Here is a 19,370-nt window from a genome sequence, read left to right on the forward strand (position 1 = left end):
GAGTCATTTGTATCCGAGGCAATAAAATAACAAAAAATTGCCAAAGTCCTTCTTGGGTCTTGCAAAGCTCCACTCCGTTCACTGCGCGTTAGAATTGTCCAGGCTGCATCGTGACTTAGAGGGCTTCTTCTGTGGAAGATAACACCGGTCAACACACTTTTTCTGGCATAAGGTATTCCAACGGTTTAATGTAATTTTGGGGTGCTGATTCCAAATGTGGCATCAGTTTTTGTCTATCACATCAGGTTTTTTGAGATATCAAATATTGCATTTTCAATAAGAACTGCAGAAGAAAAAATATTAAATAAATGTGGATATCTACATAAAATGATATTATAAACACACTATCCTAAAAATACAGCACCATATTTTAACACTAAAGCAGTCACTGACTCGCAACAACTTGAAATCATAAGTGACAGAGTTAATTTCGGGTAAAATCAATGAAAATGGGGTATGCCGATAGCATAAAAATGAGATGTGATAGAGCAAATTTGAGATCATATTTGGAATCAGCACCCTGAAATTAGTCTAGAACAGCTGCAAAAGTCCAGGCCAGAAAAAAATGTGTTTTTTTGTTGTAGACCAGTGTATTCTTTCACGATGATGCATTACACTGATTACAGATGTATTATTCGGTGATCAAACGGGTTTACAAATACCTTTAAATAAAACATCTGCCAAAGAGAATAGCTATTGAATATGCCAAATCGAGATCAATGAGTCATGTAGCATTATTGTGTATAACGAGATTCCACCCCCCCACCACCACCAACCACCCCATATCAGGGCATATCCCGAAACTCCATAAAGGTAACACCTTCAACTATAGCAGTCCGTACGTTCACTGAGCGGCAGTTACCTTTGGAAGCAAGCGCTCAAACCCCGAATGTAAATACAGCGCGCTAACAACGACACTTATTGTGTCCCGAGCATCTCCTGCTGTAAACGTGTTAAGTTTGATATTTTTTTCTTACATCTATTTTTCCTTTCTCAGCCCGCTGTGCTCCAAAGACTTTAGAAAGCTGTTTCCCTGGCTACAGCGTCTGTTGTTGGGTTGGGGTGGGGTGGGGGGTGGTGGCTTGGAAGGGCTTGCAAGAGGGGGTTGTACCTTCTTTGGGCATCGGTCCACCTGGGTCCGCCCCGTGCATTGAGACAAACTTATAGCGGCAGCTCCAATCCCAACGCACACTCGCACGCACGCTGTCGCAGGCTGCTGGCAAGACAAGATTGCTGCTTGGAGAAGAAAGATCCAACCCGCTCACACTCGCTGCCCCTCCACGTCACAAGATGGGCAACAAAGTTGGCACAGTTCAGGTGAGAATGCCATCATCGCCATCATTGTAATCGTCATTTTATCATAATCATCATCAATGGAACTCCAGCAACAATGTCGTCAGCTAACTTCCATGAACTTCATTATCGGCGTGAATTGTCCGTGACTTTTGTAAAACAAAAAAAAACTGCATCCTAGTTTTTTCATTTTTTATGTAAATCCTGTAAAAAAAAAGATGTATGATGTGCACCAGTAGTTTTTATGCCAAATATGTATCGTCTATTCATAATATAACCTTCTGATATGGGCTTAAATTCAGCCGTTTAAACAATGCCAATTATTTACCCAGGCAATCTTCGTCGAGTCCCCAAGACTTTATCTCACGAGGGTCATATACTTAGAGATGTTTGGCCAATTCCACTGTCGATGAGAGAGATTCCCCTTGTGGGAGAGGCAGAGGTCGCCACCGGGTACCCGATACCCGTACCCTACCCGATACCCGGCTACTCGTACCCAGCCGGGTACGGGTACCCGTTTGCGACCCTGGTGCGGCCGGGTACGGGTACGGGTAGGCCGTGAGTCACTGGTGAGTAACCGTTTGTCACTCATTTCGGGTAGGGTACGGGTACGGGTAGGATACGGCTACCTGTACCCGGTACGGGTACGGGTACCCATTTGCGACCCTGGTGCGGCCGGGTACGGGTAAGGCATCAAAACCCGTTTGCGACCTCTAGGGAGAGGGCATCTGTGCCAAACGTATCCCACTTGCGCGCACGAAGGCAGTGACGCACTCCGCGCTGCCATCTCCTGGACACAGCTCCACACCCCCCCCCCCGTGCCCTGTGACACCTGGGCACCCGGGTCCTGTTCGGCTTCTCGGATCCGACAAGATCGGCTGCGTTCGGAGTGACTTCGCCGTAGATAGCAAGGTTGCTTTAATGGATCACTTTAGCGCACAGTGCCACGGTGGAAAGATGTTAACTACCTCGCCTGGTATGCAGGAGGTCGTGGGTTCGATGTCGACCCTGCTGACACCTGCTGTATATTTGGAGTTTGCGTGTTCTCCCCGTGGTCGCGTGGAATTTTTTTTCCTCCGGTTTTTCCCTCCACATTGAGAAACGTCACGCGTTTAGAGTCATTTGGCTGCTATACATTTCCACACGATCTGCCACTTGGTTGGGCGATTATTCGTGATAGCTAGGTCGCTTCTGAGAAAAAAAAGAGCTACATAGCTCAGTGGGCCTTACTTGGTAAAATTAAAAAATAGTTGACACGGCAGCTGCAATTTTACAACAACAACAACAGTTAAGCTATATAAGAATAGGTTTTAGCCTTTCTGGCAATAAAACAGTTGTGTTGAGAATCATGTCTGTACTCTTAGGTTTTTTCGGTAAAGTCACGTAGGTAAAAAAGAAAATTAAAAGTTAATAAAAGTAATAGTGGAAATATAATAATAAATCACGACGTTTCGGAGGCAACACAAGTCTCCGTCATCAGGTGGGAGCGTAACAGCTAAAATTACTGCATGAAGACGGTCCCACCTGACGACGGAGACTTGTGTTGCCTCCGAAACGTCGTGATTTATTATTTTATTTTATTTCCATTATTAATTTTATTAACTTTAAATTTTATTTTTTACCTACGTGACTTTACCGAAAAAACCTAAGAGTATGAATCCTTGCAGTCACGAAAGCTTCAAATCTAGAATCATGTCTGCATGGTGAACATGCAAACAAAAAAACACGATGCATCGTCTTTGAAACTGATTGGTCCACACCAGGGACAGCTTTCTCAAGAGCCTCGTCTCAAACAGCTGTTCCCCTTTTGGCGTCCTCTGGTTTAATACTGTTTGAGACTATGCGATGGATTATTGCATGCATCCGTGTGGAGTTTTGAGGTTTTTTTTAAGTCGTTCGTATGCTTGGACTTTATCCGAGTGCTTTGGTCCCCCCCACCCCTCACCCCCGGCCCCCTTATCAAATCTTGTGTTTGGCCCGTGTCCGAAACGTCTCGAACCGGGGTCGGCAACCAAAATAACAAGACGAGCCATTTTTAAAAAAAATATTCGGGTAAAACAAAAGCATTTATTTCAAGAGCCGCGATGCGCCGCGTGGTGAACACGAGACGGAGGGGTTCCTCAATAAAATAGCTGTCACGAGGCAAGTCCATCAAGAGCCACCACCGCATGCGGATCCGGAGACCCGCAGCGTGCCGACTCCCCCTGACCTACAGCAACCTTCACCATCGTTTCTCACCTCCGGCCGGCGTTTCCCACCGCAAAGGAGACGTCTTTAGAATCGCTATTTTGTGTTTTTTATTACTACACGCTTTCTTTTAACTCACTATGTCTGTCGTTGTTGTTGTTGTCGTTGTTGTTGTATCCTCAAATCTTACTGAGAGGGGTTTTCCCCTTTTTTTCTGGCAACAAAACTGACACCTTTTGCAAGGAAAGATGTTTACATTAACCACAGATGACGCCAAAAGGCGCACGTGGATTCTTGCATGCATCCGTGCGCCTTTTGGCGTCATCTGGTCGAACACCAATATGAGACTAGGCTCTAAAGAAAGCTGTCTCTGGTGTGGACCAATACGTTTTAAGGACAATGCATAAATGATCAGATTATTGTTTTTTGTTTGCACTTGACTGCAAGTATTGTGGTTAATGTAAACATGATTCCTTGCAAACGGTGTCAGTTTTGTTGCCAGAAAAAAAGGGGAAAACCCTATTTAGTATATTTTTGTACTGGCAAAGGAGGTCCCATGATGTAGCTCCTCAAATCTTGTAACTCAATTTTAACCCACTTCCCAATGTGGTATCGACTGCAAACTTGGTATACTTATGTCATACTGATGACAATACTATATTCTATCATAAAAAATATATTTTTAAACATTTTTTTTATATGTTATGTTTCGGCTTGGGTCTAATTGTCCACGCTCAACTGGCTGTAATTTACCACGGTTCCTTACGTTATGGCAAGCTTCGGGGCCACTTCCAGGAGTCGTGGAGTTCTTCCATTTCTCGTACGGTACATTTCATTAAAGCGTATTTAAAAAAAAAATCTTAACACTACTTGTTTTTCATAATAAAGGTTTTTGGGTCAGATCGCGTTATTTATAAATGTGTCATAACCCTCCACCACCCGTCACGGCCAAACAGTAAAAAATGTGTCACGTTTTCAAAGGACAAATTAATTGACTTCGTTAGCCCACCGGTGTGTGCTGAAGAGAGAATCAACAGCATTTTAAAATGTGAGTAGTTCGACGTTTCGCTGATAATTACAATCAGCTTCATCGGGCAAAAATGGTGAAGCTCTCCTGTTGCTTCCGGTCTTAAGCTTCACCATTTTTGCCCGATGAAGCTGATTGTAATTATCAGCGAAACGTCGTACTACTTAAATTTTAAAAATGCTGTTGATTCTCTCTTCAGCACACCGGTGGGCTAAAGAAGTCAATTAATTTGTCCTTTGAAAACGTGACACATTTTTTTACTGTTTGGCCGTGTCGGGTGGTGGAGGGTTACGACACATTTATAAATAACGCGATCTAAACCTAAAAACCTATATTATGAATAATATTGGTCGCGAAAGCCTACGTATTACTTGTTTTCCTTCTTCTCAACAACGACAACGACAACCGGTATGCCAAATGGGAGCGGCAGATCCGTGTTGTGTGCAGCGTCCTAGCAACTGCTGAGCCGTTGGTACAAAGATGACCGGTCCCGGGCTGGGTTGTTAGCTCAGCAGCAGAAGCAGTAGCAGCAGCAGCCGAGCGTTTCGCCACTAGCAAAGCGCAAGAGCAAGCAAAACAATTCAAACGAGAGCGACAGCAAGCTAATAAACAACATCTGTCAGCGACAAGACATTATTATTATCAAGAGTCGCAGCAATTGTCGCTTTGTTGTTGTATCTGCTGTGAGTGGCCACACACACACACTGCGTTGTGTTTGCACGCGGGCGAACAGATACTAAGCAATTGAAGCGACCCGTCAATGGCAGGGAGGCTGCGGTGTAGTATTCAAACATCAGTGGCAGTCTCGGTGGGTGGGTGGGAGGGTTGAGAATGTTCGCAACTAAATTCAAGATGTTAACTACCTCGCCTCGTATACAGATGGTCGTGGGGTTTGATCCCGACCCTGACCGCCTCTATATTTGGAGTTTGTGTGTCTCTCTCGCCGTGGTCGCGTGGATTTATTTTTTGTTGTGTCCGGGGGGTCCTCCGGGTTTTCCCCCTCAACATTAAGTGTTCAAATTGTTCGGCTGCTATAAATTTCCACACGATAAGCCGCTTCGTTGAGCTATCATTTGCGGCCAGGTCGCTTCTAAAAAAACAAGCCAATAGTCCAGTGGGCCTTACTTGGTAAAATGAAAGAAAAAAACTAAGTTTAGTAGTTCTAGATTTGAAGCTTTCGTGACTGCAAGGATTCATACTCTTAGGTTTTTTTCGGTAAAGTCACGTAGTTAAAAGATAATAGAAATAAAATAATAATAAATGAAAATTAATAATCAGAAAATGAGAAATCATTTTTTATTATTTTATTTCTGGTATATTTTACTTACGTGACTTTACGAAAATGAAAATAAATCATTTATTATTATTTTATTTCTGTTAAAGTTGAGTAGTTTATCCTTTTACCATCATCTCTTTCCCGCAAGCTCTTGGAATAAACCTGGCTCAGTTTAATAAACACGTTAACTCTGATCTATTACAACTTTGATTAGTGCTGTTTAATAGACATATCTTGTATGTTTTAGCGATTTGATTCCTATACTTTGTACTCCGATAGTTTTTTTTAGTTTTTGTTGTTGTAACGTTCTGACCCGGCCCTACCGGACACCTGTGAAACAAAGCGCTCTCATGGCTCATCGGATTTCTCCGGAGCGAAAAAAGATTCAGATGTTCTCTCTCCGCGTGAAATGAGAACACGCACTCTCACCCACGACGATTTGTGTAAGACGACAACTGAGTTTACAGCCCTTGCAGGTCCAAGTCCTTCAACTCAATCGGTCCACAAACTCTCTCCCGTGCGCTGCAGTCACCCTCCCCCACCCGCCACTTGTCCCACGGTTTATTATTTCGCTGACCCCATAGACTTTGGCTGCAGGATCGCCCGCGGCACCAACCCAAATGCGTTGCCAACTCCCTTCACCTTTTTGGTTCTTTCGGTAAAGTCACGTAGAAGGGAAATAATAAAATAATAAAAATAAAACATAATAAAATAATTCTCACGACGTTTCGGCCACAACGCAAGCAGCCGTCCTCAGGTGAAGAACAGGGCTGTCCAAGCCTGCTACGTGACTTTACCGAAAGAACAAAGAAGATGAATCCCTGCAGTCACGAAAGCTTTAAATCGAAATTCAAGTTCAAGTAACTGGGGTTACTGATGCTGTGGGATTGTTTTTTTAAATTATTTTTCATCGAAGCAAATCGAGTGGCGGTGGGAAGGACGCGCTCGTGTCTGTCTTCTCGAGAGACCTGTTCTCCACCTGAGGACCTGTTCTCCACCTGAGGACGGCTGCTTGCGTTGTGGCCGAAACGTCGTGAGAATTATTTTATTATGTTTTATTTTTATTATTTTATTATTTCCATTCTACGTGACTTTACCGAAAGAACCAAGAAGATGAATCCCTGCAGTCACGAAAGCTTTAAATCGAAACTCCCGTCACGTTCACACAGCGGCCGGACCCTCGTCTGTAACGCGCCAGGCATCCACGCGCGTGTTCTCGTTCAGCTCCAGGGTGGGAATTTGAAATGTAATTGCTGCGCTTACCCGGGTGGAGGTGGTGGAGGTGGTGGAGGGGCCTTGACAGGTTTCTTGTTGCACGAATGTGCTCCGATTTATTTCCTTGTTTAATGTCAAAGTTCGTTGCCGCATCCCCTCCTCTTCACCGTCTCACCTCGGCCACGACTTCCCTGGTCTCATTCTCCGCTCCGGACTTCAATCTTTTTAAATCCTTTATATTAAGTTCACTTGCTTGCTTGCTTGCGCGCTTACGACCGTGCAAATCTTTCGGTCGTTTTTTAACCCACTTCCCGTGATCCAATCGAGCTGACATTTTGCACACAGACTCGTTGTGCGTGACAATTAATTTGTGAAAATTTTTTCCCAAAATTTTACACTTTTTAGGAAAAAATTAATTATATTTCATTACCAATTGCTTAATGGTGGCAGGCAATCATCTGACCCATAGGTGGCAGCCATCTCAAGCCAGAGGACGAGAGGACTCTAGCGGCCACGCATATAAAGGATTTATAGTGAAAAACTTTGTTTTTACGGGTTAATTTGTTGTCTCTCGTCTCTTGTTCTCACGAGCGCGTCCTGCCCATCGCCACTCGATTTGCTTCGATGAAAAAGAATTTTTAAAAAATCCCACAGCATCAGTGACCCCAATAACTTGAACTTGAATTTCGATTTAAAGCTTTCGTGACTGCAGGGATTCATCTTCTTGGTTCTTTCTGTAAAGTCACATAGAAGGGAAATAATAAAATAATAAAAATAAAACATAATAAAATACAATTCTCACGACGTTTAGGCCACAACGCAAGCAGCCGTCCTCAGGTGAAGAACAGGGCTTGTTAAGGAATGAAGAACCAAGTTAAAGTAAAGTCACGTAGAAGGGAAATAATAAAATAATAAAAAGAAAACATAATAAAATACAATTCTCACGACGTTTCGTCCTCAAGTGAAGAACAGGGCTTGTTATTCACCTAAGGACGAAACGTCGTGAGAATTGTATCTTATTATGTTTTCTTTTTATTATTTTATTATTTCCCTTCTACGTGACTTTACTTGAACTTGGTTCTTTCCTTGACCCACCTCCTTGACTTACTTCTAACGCACTGCTCTCCAAAGAGCAATGTAAACGGAGATTTTATTACGCTAATTAAAGCCCCAATTGTGATTATTTAGTGCCTGAACTTGAGAACTTGAATTGCTTAACAATGGCAGTGTTAGGTCACTGTGGTTTAGGTTGCAGATTTGACATTGGTTGGGGGCGATTAGTGGTGCAATGTGCAATGGTTATCACGAATTGCTACCCACTGCCATGAACCGGGCAACCAAAGTTCGATTACTGGTTGCGGTGAACATAATTGACGAGTGACCAGACCTCACCTCACTGCCCTTTCAACAATTTGCACCGATTTGCATTGACCAGAGTGGTGAAGTATGGTCAACACCCCCACCCTCTTACAACTGGCACGGCGTGCAGGGGCATTACTCCAGCAGTGGATTGAGAAATAGCTGCACATTTGTTAGAATTGGTTAATGCCGAGCGTATTGAGCCGATTGACCACGTGCAATATGCAGCGACTCCCCCGTCAAACGCAACGACAGGGTGGACACTATTTTGGCAGAATAACCAACAGAATCCGTGCCAAATGCCATTGGGACCCTGCGCCTTGCACAGTCATTCAACACCGGGGGACATCTACACGAAAATGTCTCTGTCGAGGCCCCCTCACGAAGTTTCCCGATATTTTGAACACCGATACTTGGCCAAGAAATGGAACACGGGGACCAGCCGACGGAGATGGAGCGATGAAATCAGTTCGCACGCAGCATCGCGAGGAGGAGGGTGGCGTCTTTTGGGAGGCATTCATCCAGCGGCAGCGGATTGACCATGGCTGCTGCTGCCGCTGATGATAATTCTGCTGCTGATGATGCTGGTGCTGCTGATGGTGGTGCTGCTGCTGATGATGATGCTGCTGATGATGCTGCCGCTGATGATGATGGTGCTGCTGATGATAATGATGATGGTGTTGCTGATGATGATGCTGCTGCTGATGATGATGGTGCTGCTGATGTTGATGGTGCTGCTGCTGATACTGATGATGATGGTGCTGCTGATGTTGATGGTGCTGCTGCTGATAATGATGATGGTGCTGCTGATGATGCTGCTGCTGATGATGCTGCTGATGATGATGCTGCTGCTGCTGATGATGCTGCTGATGTTGATGCTGATGATGATGCTGCTGATGATAATGCTGCTGCTGCTGATGATGGTGCTGCTGCTGATGATGATGCTGCCGCTGATGATGCTGCTACTTACTGGGATCAAACTTGTCAGATTTAGAATCTATGCGGCACAGTTATATGATCGGGTTTCATGACGCATTCGTTGACTCTGGTCTCTCTGTGCGTTTGTTTAGCGCACTTTAGCTGAACCCATTTCGCTTGAGTCGTGTTGTGTGTACCCCGGGTGCAGGCTACGACGCTGCGGTGAATGTGCCCGGCTAGGTGTGTGTGTTTCTCTCTCTCTCTGTCGTTTTTTGCGTGTGGCGTAACTCAAAGGGTCTTTACTGAGCCGTGACAAATCAAAGGGAGGTGTGATTTGTGCCGATAGGGTTTCAATGAGAAGTCAATAAAACACGGCTAACCATTGGGCAAGAACTGTTTGTACTTCTGCTAACCCCCCCACCGCCCCGTTATTGAATCTGAGCGTTAGCTGGGCGGACGGTTAGGAGGCTTTTCAAGAGTTCTTTATTTAGAAACTGAGATAAAAGCCATTGTGGGGGGTCAGTCCACACACGCGACGCTCTGCGCCGGTGTTGGCTTCGTTTCGCAACACACCGACGGACGGACCCACGACCGACCCCAGTCAACGCGGTGCGGGACCGGCGACTCGGAGCTCGCCGATTGTTGCTGGCCGGCCGCTCTCTTTTTTTTTTCAACGTCATGAATATCCATCACATTTTATTAATGAAATGACAACACGGGGTCACTCCCACATTGAAGGGGACCTCTTTATTGTACAACACGAGTCATGGCACACAGGGGCAAGGCCTGCTTATCAGGGCAACATAGGAGGCGCTCAGCTGATGCTTCTGCCGATGACTTTGGTTCCTCCATCATGTCACTCTCAAGCCACTGTGGGGAGCGGTGGTGCAGCGGTTAGCGCTACGCTGCGCTGCGAACCTGGCTACCCGGGTTCGATTCCCGCTCACGGCAAACACCGCCAGTGACGATGATTTGAACCGGTCTCTGGGCCTCCCCTAGGTCGACTCAGCCTCAAATGAGTACCTGGTTCGGTGTGTGAACATCGCCACCGGGGAGACAAAGGCGGCCGGGCGTGGTGTTGGCCACCCACCCATTCGCGTGCCGTGCCGGCCTTCATAGGTTGCTACTCGCTAACAGCACTTGCCCCTACAGTATGTTGAGGCTACACAGGGGATCTGTATCTTTGTCTCAAGCTGTGAGTCCGGGTTTCCTCCTTGAGGCTCTTCGGCTCGCCTCCTTTGCGGGCAGCCGTTTCGACTTTAAAGAGAATGTGTTTAATTTGGCAGGGAATGGGTCACCATGGAATGTGACGACAAAATGTACAAGTCAATAGATTCCTGCAGTCACGAAAACTTCAAATCAAGATTGTATTGTTAACAAATAAGTGGGGGGGGGGGGGGTGTGAAGCTAAATAGACGCAGTTTATTCCATCGCCTGTTTTGTTTATTCAAGTCAGAATGTGTTTGTCACCTGCCGTATACATGCTCATACCTGTCAACTCCTTATCAGTGCCTAGCTTATTATAGAGCAATTTAGACCTTATGGGTCACCTCGTGCCCCTTATACATCTCAACGTTCATCCTACAAAGCCCCATCCCAAGGGAGAAACACAAACAAAGAGACAACACTATTTATTCTGTCCGTATTGAAACGGCTGTACGCCGTATGGACCTGAAAACTCAATTCCCCTGTACGGGAATTCGGGTTAAACCGCGTGGGTTGGCATCTCTGTGTGCTTGCTACTGTGTTTGCGTTCAAGTAGCCCCGCGTGTGATACGTCTCTCGAACGATTTTGGTCGAAGACAAAAAAAAAATATTTGGAGGTTTCGTGACTGCAGGAATTACTCTTTGTTTTTTTTCGGTAAAGTCACGTAGAAAGGAAAAAATAATAAAAAATAGAGCCAAAGAGTAAAAAAAAAATCTTCTTCTTTGAAAGGTTACAACCCCTGCCTGGGTGTGACGATCCTCCAATCAGGCTCAGTGGTCATCTCCCCACCACCACCACCACCAAAGACAAAGATCCCCCGTGTAGCCTCAACAGACTTTTTGGGGCAAGTGCAGTCAGCGAGCAGCACCACTGTGGCACACCACACCCGACAGCGCCTACTACGCACGGCATCACGTCCTCAATTGAGGCTGAGTTGACCTAGGGGAGGCCCAGGACCCGTTCAGATAATCGTCACCGATGTTGGCCGTTAGCCGTGAGACCAACCTCAAGTGGAAAATTGCGATCTTGGGATTATTTTCGAATTTCCTCGCCGACAAGTGACGTCACCAACTTTGGCGGGCAAAAGCACGGTCGTGACGTCACAGGGAGCGCCGCCATTTCCGCGACATCACGTGTTCGAATTACTCCAAAAACAAACCCAATAATATTCAATCTCGCATCGAGGCGACATTTTCCGATTTTGTCGGATTACGTGTGTATGTTTGACTTGTTTTTCGCACCGTACATAACCAACCGTGCTAATCAGAGGTGCGGGGGAAGGACGACAAGCTAAACACAAAAAGAAGTTAGAAATAAATGAGTTTTCAATCTCCATTATTTAAAAGTGCAACGCTCCAATGGCTTCCTAATATCGGAAGAAAGAGCGCTCCAGACGGCCGCAGAAAGGGCGCGAGGCGGTGAGCGTCTTTGCTCGATGGTCAGCGAAAAATCCGTCTCTACGAGGATGCTGACGGTTTACGCTTCTCGACGAGATCGGCGAGTTTATCGCGCGGTTCACTTGTGGGCGAGCACTTTGTGTGTGTGTGCAAGGGACCGTCCATAAATGACGTCACGCACCTAGGGGGGGGGGTCAGACATTTGTGACGATGTGTGACAAGGGGGGGGGGGGTTGAGAAATGTGACGTCACATCAAAATGCGCAACTTTAAATAAATATAGACAACACGTTCTACTTAATTAAATAGACTTTTTAATAAATGGTTTCTCCTACAACATCAGAGTGCAGCGCCACGTTAAATACGCACTACAATGACAATAGTTTAAAGCGATTTGAAGCATGTTTTATTTTTGCGGGGGGGGGGGGGGGGCGAACAGAGCTTTGTGACGTCATATTTGAGGGGGGGTCTGACTTTTTGTGACGCCGTGTGACGAAGGGGGGGGGGGATCAAAAATATTCCAAAATCGCGTGACGTCATTTATGGACGGCCCCTAACCTGGGGATTGATGGGGAATGGGGGGGGGCTTGTCTCCCACGAAACCCCCCGTACCTAACCGGCGAGTGGCCGCCACGCGGCTCCGTCTCCGTGCGCGCCAGGCGAGCCAGCTGGTGCTCTACTGGTTCCCCATGAGCGCGCCGTGCCGAGCCGTGCTCATGCTGTGCCGCGAGTTGGGACTCAGCACCGAGCTGCGCGTCGTCGACCTCATGAAGGGCGATCAGCTCAAGGACGACTTCCAGCTCATCAGCCCCATGCACACCGTGCCGGTCATCGACGACGGCGGCCTGCGACTCTGGGAGAGGTGAGGGGCGTGTGGATGAGGGTGGCGTGGGGGGGTAGGAGCACAGCGCTCGGCTGCACGTGGTGGTAGGGGACAGGGACACGTGGTGGTAGGGACAGGGACACGTGGTGGTAGGGACAGGGACACGTGGTGGTAGGGATAGGGACACGTGGTGGTAGGGATAGGGACACGTGGTGGTAGGGACAGGGACACGTGGTGGTAGGGATAGGGACACGTGGTGGTAGGGACAGGGACACGTGGTGGTAGGGACAGGGACACGTGGTGGTAGGGACAGGAACACGTGGTGGTAGGGACAGGGACACGTGGTGGTAGGGACAGGGACACGCGGTGGTAGGGACAGGGACACGAGGTGGTAGGGTAGGGGGCACTGCATAGATGCGTGGGACGAGGAGACACGAGACTTTGACACCTGTGATTGAACTGGGTGCTTAAATGTAGTGATCTTGATGGTCTCAGCCCGGTCACCAATGACCGCGCACATGTTTATTTTACGCTTCTTTTCGTTGTTAAATTTGGCGACATTCCAGCTTCGAGAACGAATTGTTGGCTTGACCGTCACGTGACAAAATTGACCCTCCTGTTGTCGAGCGGATCGGAACGTGCTGCTCGCTTCGGCGTGTGCACCGCAGGCCACTTGAAGGGACCTCAGAGGCAGCTCTGTGACATCGGCTTTTCTGCGGAGGCACGATGCACTTTCTCTGTGCTACCGAGATAGTGGCACAATTGGGCTCGAAGTAAAAATAAAAGAATTACGTTACCAAAAGAGCATCGCGGGCAGGTGCCTGCCTACACGCGCACAGCCAGAGAGCCTCGTCCTGCTCCCGACGGGGCAAAGAAGAGACACAGGGAGGAGCGGATTCGAGGTGGCACGGTCGTTTATAAAAGTTGAAGGCGGTATAGTACTATAGTAATAGAGCAAGTGCAGAATCACTGAACAGGAATTGATAGCTTTAAAGTATTTAGCGCGGGGCCCTTGAAAGTGCGGGGCCCCGTAGCATTTGTAGCTACTTTTGATACTCGGATAATCCGACACTGATGGGGGGGGGGTGGATATTCTTTGTCTTTGACCTCTCTACCCCCCCCCCCCCGTTCCACACGGCAGCCGCGCCATCCTGCAGTACCTGGTGAACAAGTATGGCGCCAAGAAGGCGGACGCCCTCTACCCGCGGGAGGCAGCTGCCCGCGCCCGCGTGGACCTCATGCTCAACATCAGCCTGAGCACAGTGAACAAGGCCATCGTGGAGTACATGGTCAGTGTGAACGTACCAATTTGCTCCCACGGAGGGGTTTGGTAGGTGGTGGTGGTGGTGGTGACAGCGGTTAGCGCTGCGCTGCGAAACGCCGCGACCCGAGTTCGATTCCCGCTCACGGACACCGACGCCGGTGACGATTATGTGAAGCGGGCCGACTGGGCCTCCCCTAGGTCGACTCAGCCTCGAGTGAGTACTGTGGTGCGGTGTGTAAACGTCGCCACCGGGGAGACAAAGGCGGTCCGGCGTGGTGCTGGCGACCCACCCCTTTCATGTGCCACCGTGCCGGCCTTCATAGGTGCTCGCTAACAGCACTTGCCCCAACGGTCTGTTAAGGCTATACGGGGGATCTTTGTTGCACCCCTCTCATAGTGAAAACACGGATCCTGCCGTTGTGTAACCCTTCACGGTGATTTGCTGCGACTATCGCTGTCCAAGGTGCGATGCAAGATCACTTTTGATGGAATTTTCACTCGAACTGGTATTGGCCAGAACATGGAGAATAACCTGCAATTGGGATTACACACACAGCACCAGTAACATGCACTCCGCACACCTCCAAACAACTTGACAAAATTCTTGAGACTCGGCGAGACTTTCGTGGAAAATCAAAACAATCACAAAATAAAAAAAATTCTATGATAATAATGGTATCAGTTACCCATAACTGTGTATTTTGTGCGTGTCTGTGTCTATATCATTTTTTTATGTATGTGTCCTATGTGATTTTTTTTGCACGCCTGTCTTTGTGTTTTCATATGTATGCGTATCTGCCTCCGTCTTTGTATCGCACGAAATGCTGGCCTTAACAGGTTCTCGCGAGAGCACTTGCCGCAACATTCTGTTTTAAAGGCTGTGTTGATGATAGTTGTCGTCTGTGTGTGTATGTGCGCGCGTTTGTCTTGGCTATGCAGCGCCCTCAGCTGTTCCAGAAGAAGCCAGCTGACCCAGAGAAGGAGACCAAGGTGAAGGAGGCGCTGCAGTTCCTCGAAAAAACCCTGCAGGCAAACCAGTACCTGACAGGAAACCACATGACCATCGCAGGTGAGACTCTCTGGCCGGCTCTGCGAGCTGATTTGAGGCTGGGCCTTTAGGCGCTGCAGCCCATGGCCTCGGAGTTTGAGGGGCCCTAATTGTGACAGTTCGATTGATCAAGAAACATGTGCAAAGAAATTGGAACTGAGGCTGAAAAGTGCTTCAGAGAAAGGGTGGAAAGGGGCGTGCGTGGAATTGCATTGAGACAAGAAAGACGAACACCTACATTAGAGGACACACACAAGTAACCTCCCTTTCCTGTTCCGAGACGATGGCAAGTTAAAGGGTGGGGGAGGTCCCGTCCACCTTCTGAATTTCGGAACGTGCACAGCGGTTTGGCGTGCCACGTGCCCTCCCGCATGGCCTTGCGGGAGCCCCGGTACCGAGAAAGTTGTTTTATTTTAGTTTTTATTCCGCTCTCTGTTCCGATGACGTGCACGTACGCGTACGTCATCAGAACGGCAAAGGGGTAAGAGAGAGATGTTAAGTCAAGTGGGCCAGCGCAGACACGTCGCTCTCAGGAATGACGGCCGGGCGGTGACAGTGATTGCTAAGTGGCAGGCAAAGGTGGGAACGGCACGCAAAGGACGTCCATCGTGGAGATGGCGAGCTTAGCCCGGTTCATGTGCAGGCACCTGGGTGGATTGTTGCATCGCGAGACTGATAATAACAATAATTTACACTTGTAAGGCACATTTTATCCATAGATCCCAATGCCTTCCGTGCATGGAAAGCAGGAAATAAACAGAACGAGGGTAGTAGTAATAGGTTTTTACCATTTCAACTGGTACAAAAACTGACACCTTTTTACAAGGAGTCATGTTTGCAAAAACCACAACACAAGCAGTCAAAATGCAAACAAAAAGAAACAACTCTGATAATGATATGCACTGTCCTTGAAGTTAATTGGTCCACACCCGAGACAGCTTTTCTTAGAGCCTCGTCTCAATTGGTGTTGGACCAGATGACTTCAAGAACAATGCATATCATTATCAGAGTTGTTTCTTTTTGTTTGCATTTTGACTGCTTGTGTTGTGGTTATTGCAAACATGATCCCTTGTATAAAGGTGTCAGTTTTTGTACCAGTTGAAAGGGTAAAAACCTATTACTATATTTTGCCACTGGTAAAGGAGGTCTCATAGTGTAGAACGAGAGTAGTTTAATCTAGATTTGAGGGTAGTTTAACAGCACTCGACATAGCTGGGTGGTGGCGGGTTTAACGACGCATTTATATTTACGCGATCTAACCCAAAAACCTCGATTATGGAGAACGAGGGTAAATGCACAAAACTCGGGGGTTAAGGCCAGTTTAAAGCGGCGAGTTTTCAAGATCGACTTAAATATATCTAACGATGGTGGCGACTTAGAGGGAGGTTGGCTTCATCCACACTTGTGATATTCGGATGCCACTGTAGCCATGCACTTTTAAATCTAGATTGAAAACCAATTTCTTCAGAACTGCGTTGTGTGCGTTTAGTTTGTTGTCCTTCCCCCGCACCTCCGATGAGCATGGTTGGCTACGTACGGTGCGAAAGAAGTTCAACGTGTGTACAACCCCCGTCACGCACACCCCCTCCCCCACCGCCAGACCTGTGCATGGTGACGGACGTGAGCATGCTGGAGCCCATCGCATACAACCTGGCGTCGTACCCGTCACTCGTCGCGTGGATCGGGCGCATGAAGCAGCTGACGTACTACGGAGAGTGCAACCAGGGTCTGGAGGACTTCAAGAAATCCATGCAGTAGCCGAGCGTCGGCCAAACGTGGAGCGCGGCCGGCCAGCTACCGAGGTCCGGGTCTGGGCGCGTTTTAGGGTTCTACGATTGCTATTCTTAGGTTTTTTTTGGTAAAGTCACGTAGGTAAAAAATTACAGCTATCGTGCTGTGACGGTTCCGTCTGAAGACGGAAGCTTGTGTTGCCTCCGAAACGTCGTGATTTTTATTTTATTTTTATTTTACTTTTATTAATTTTAATTTTTTACCTACGTGACTTTACCGAAAAAACCTAATATGAATCCTTGCAGTCACGAAAGCTTCAAATCTAGAATTCTACGATTGCTGTTCACCGGCCGGGGTGGTACAGGCAATGGGTTTCTTAAATGGTTGTAATGGAGAGAAAAAAAAACCCAAAATGTTGAGAATTGGATTGAATGCGACTCAAAGTGTACAACGCGACTTCGTTTGCCACGCACGTTTTGTGATTCAATGCGAAGGGCATTGAAATTCGTGCTGCGGTTCAGACTCACAGTGGGAGTGGATATGCTTTGAGATTATTTATAGGCAAGTAATGAAACTTAACTATTTTAAACTTTTTATTTTACCACTGAGCTATAGCAGCTCTTTTTCAGAAGCGACCTGGCCACAAATCATAGCTCAACTAAGTGGCTATTCACGTTGAAATATATAGCGGACAAAATACCTGAAAACGCCCTGATTCTAAATGTGGAGGGAGAAAACGGAGGATCCGTATAAAAAATCCACGCAACCACAGGGAGGAATATGCAAACTCCAAATATACAGGCGTCGGCGTCGGGATAAAACCCACGATCCACCTGGATACCAGGCGAGGTAGTTGACATCTCACTACCGTGGGAGCCGCACGGCACATCGAGTCATTGTTTAATTTGTATTTTGACACTTATGACACGTGCTTTGAATTGTGCATGAGAGTAGATTAGTTACAACTTATGCGAATCACATGCTGTTGGATTTGGGCGCAAGGTTACATTGGTTACATGCCTGATATATTGTATATTCTCCATATGAATTGCTGCCCTCGAAAGAATATCATAGTCTCTGGGCCCAGACCAAACATTGTTCTCATTGATACCACCTGAGATGGCAAAACTTGAGTTATACCAACATCTTTTAAATGGGCAATAAAACCGAATAATGCCAATAACAATATTTTATGTTATTGCATAATCCCCTTTGACTAAGCCATATAGAGAACCCGGTAACTCTAAATATGTTCCACTACTCGTGGTAACCAAAATCTCATCTGGTCCATTGCCTACACGGATTTCCTTTTGTTTTCCTGCAGAAGACAAGCAGGTGAAGGGGGGAATGATCTTATTCCCGCTCTGCGGCAAGACAAATGTGTCGATATGCACGGTACAATCTTCACGTATGAAATAAGAACTCATTCCTATACGGTCACTGGCTGTGTTCGCAAATCCTGGATTTGAGACCGGCAGTGATATACAGCACGACCCACAACCCGCCCTGGGTTAAGTCCAGTTATGTAACGCAATGGAGTTTGAGCGCTTTTGTAAGAGTTAGAGCAGTTGGCATGTTGAGGTTTCACGCCCCCCGTAACTTATCAAATAGCCCAGGGCCATGTCCTCTCTTTAGATGACCTGACATTTTAGACACAATCACCATACTCAAATATAATTTTTCGTAGGATTTCCATTCAGTTTAATTCGATGACATGGTCATGAATAAAGTTTAAAAGAGTAACTAACCAATGATGTGAGGGTCCCATGTAAGGTTTGTAATAATACACGACTAAACATTAAAAACACGTTTTTTTTCTCAGATAATGTTTACGAGTGTAATTGTGTAAATAACAAATTAATGGATTATTTGAAATACATGTCTCCCTTTTATTTTAACCAAAGAGAAAACCCACCTATGCGTTGATCATGAACAACATTGTGTTTTTTTTGTGTTGTATTGTCAACTCAACATCAAGCCAGGCCTGGCAATGTGAAACTTTACAAATCTGGCTATTGCTGCGGTGTTTGCAGAATAGTTTATCTCAACAGCAGTGAGCTTTTCATTGCGAAGTCGAAACCAAACACTCAATAGTGTGCAAATACTGTGCTGTATCTTAAGTGTCAGTCACATGGCGGGGTGAGTTTTGCGGGTGCCTCCCCATCCCCGGATGGCTCGTCTTTGCCCTGTTGCGGCAGGAGTTCCTTGTGACTGTCTCTGATACGTGGCCAAGCCCAGGCAAAATTGGCAACCAACTGAGTTCTGGGGCCAGCTTTGATCCGAGTGACAAACGGTCACGTGTGTACACAATGGCACTCGAGTGGGGCGCCTACCTGCGACGGCTTGCAAACTGTTTTCGCCATATGAAGCTTTCACAACCTGGCAAATGCCTCAACTCAAAGAGGCTTCGACTATGTGGTGCTATGATGATAACAAGTACTCTAGTTGTAAGAAGTTACGAAATGGCCATATAAGTAAACATTCCTTGAGGACAATGGTACCTAAGCTTCTGTATAGAGACTATGGACATCCATGTGCATCCTGTATCATGTAAGTCATCACGCAACCTGAATGTAGGATCTGTCATCACTGTATAAACACATTTTCACGAAGCGCGACCCTTGTG

At 46.8% G+C, this 19,370-nt stretch overlaps 1 protein-coding gene across 1 annotated transcript; it reads left to right on the plus strand.

Moving 5' to 3' along the window:
* Nucleotides 1-1,163: 1,163 nt before the first annotated feature.
* LOC133342027 (glutathione S-transferase 1-like) lies at nucleotides 1,164-19,356 on the plus strand. The gene is made up of 5 exons (XM_061550901.1): nucleotides 1,164-1,317; nucleotides 12,538-12,740; nucleotides 13,843-13,990; nucleotides 14,905-15,034; nucleotides 16,614-19,356. Exons 1-5 carry the CDS (start codon nucleotides 1,291-1,293, stop codon nucleotides 16,769-16,771), a joined length of 666 nt encoding a protein of 221 aa, XP_061406885.1. The 5' UTR covers nucleotides 1,164-1,290; the 3' UTR covers nucleotides 16,772-19,356.
* The last annotated feature ends 14 nt before the right edge of the window (nucleotides 19,357-19,370 follow it).

Source organism: Lethenteron reissneri, chromosome 13, assembly GCF_015708825.2.
Source record: "Lethenteron reissneri isolate LAM-NWPU_2019-01 chromosome 13, ASM1570882v1, whole genome shotgun sequence".
Taxonomy (NCBI): Eukaryota; Metazoa; Chordata; class Hyperoartia; order Petromyzontiformes; family Petromyzontidae; genus Lethenteron; species Lethenteron reissneri.

Coding starts and splice junctions, on each gene's coding strand:
- LOC133342027 (XM_061550901.1), top strand. CDS start 1,291: ATGGGCAACAAAGTTGGCACAGTTCAG. Junction 1,318..12,537: donor ACAAAGTTGGCACAGTTCAG/GTGAGAATGCCA, acceptor CGTGCGCGCCAG/GCGAGCCAGCTGGTGCTCTA. Junction 15,035..16,613: donor AAACCACATGACCATCGCAG/GTGAGACTCTCT, acceptor CCCCACCGCCAG/ACCTGTGCATGGTGACGGAC.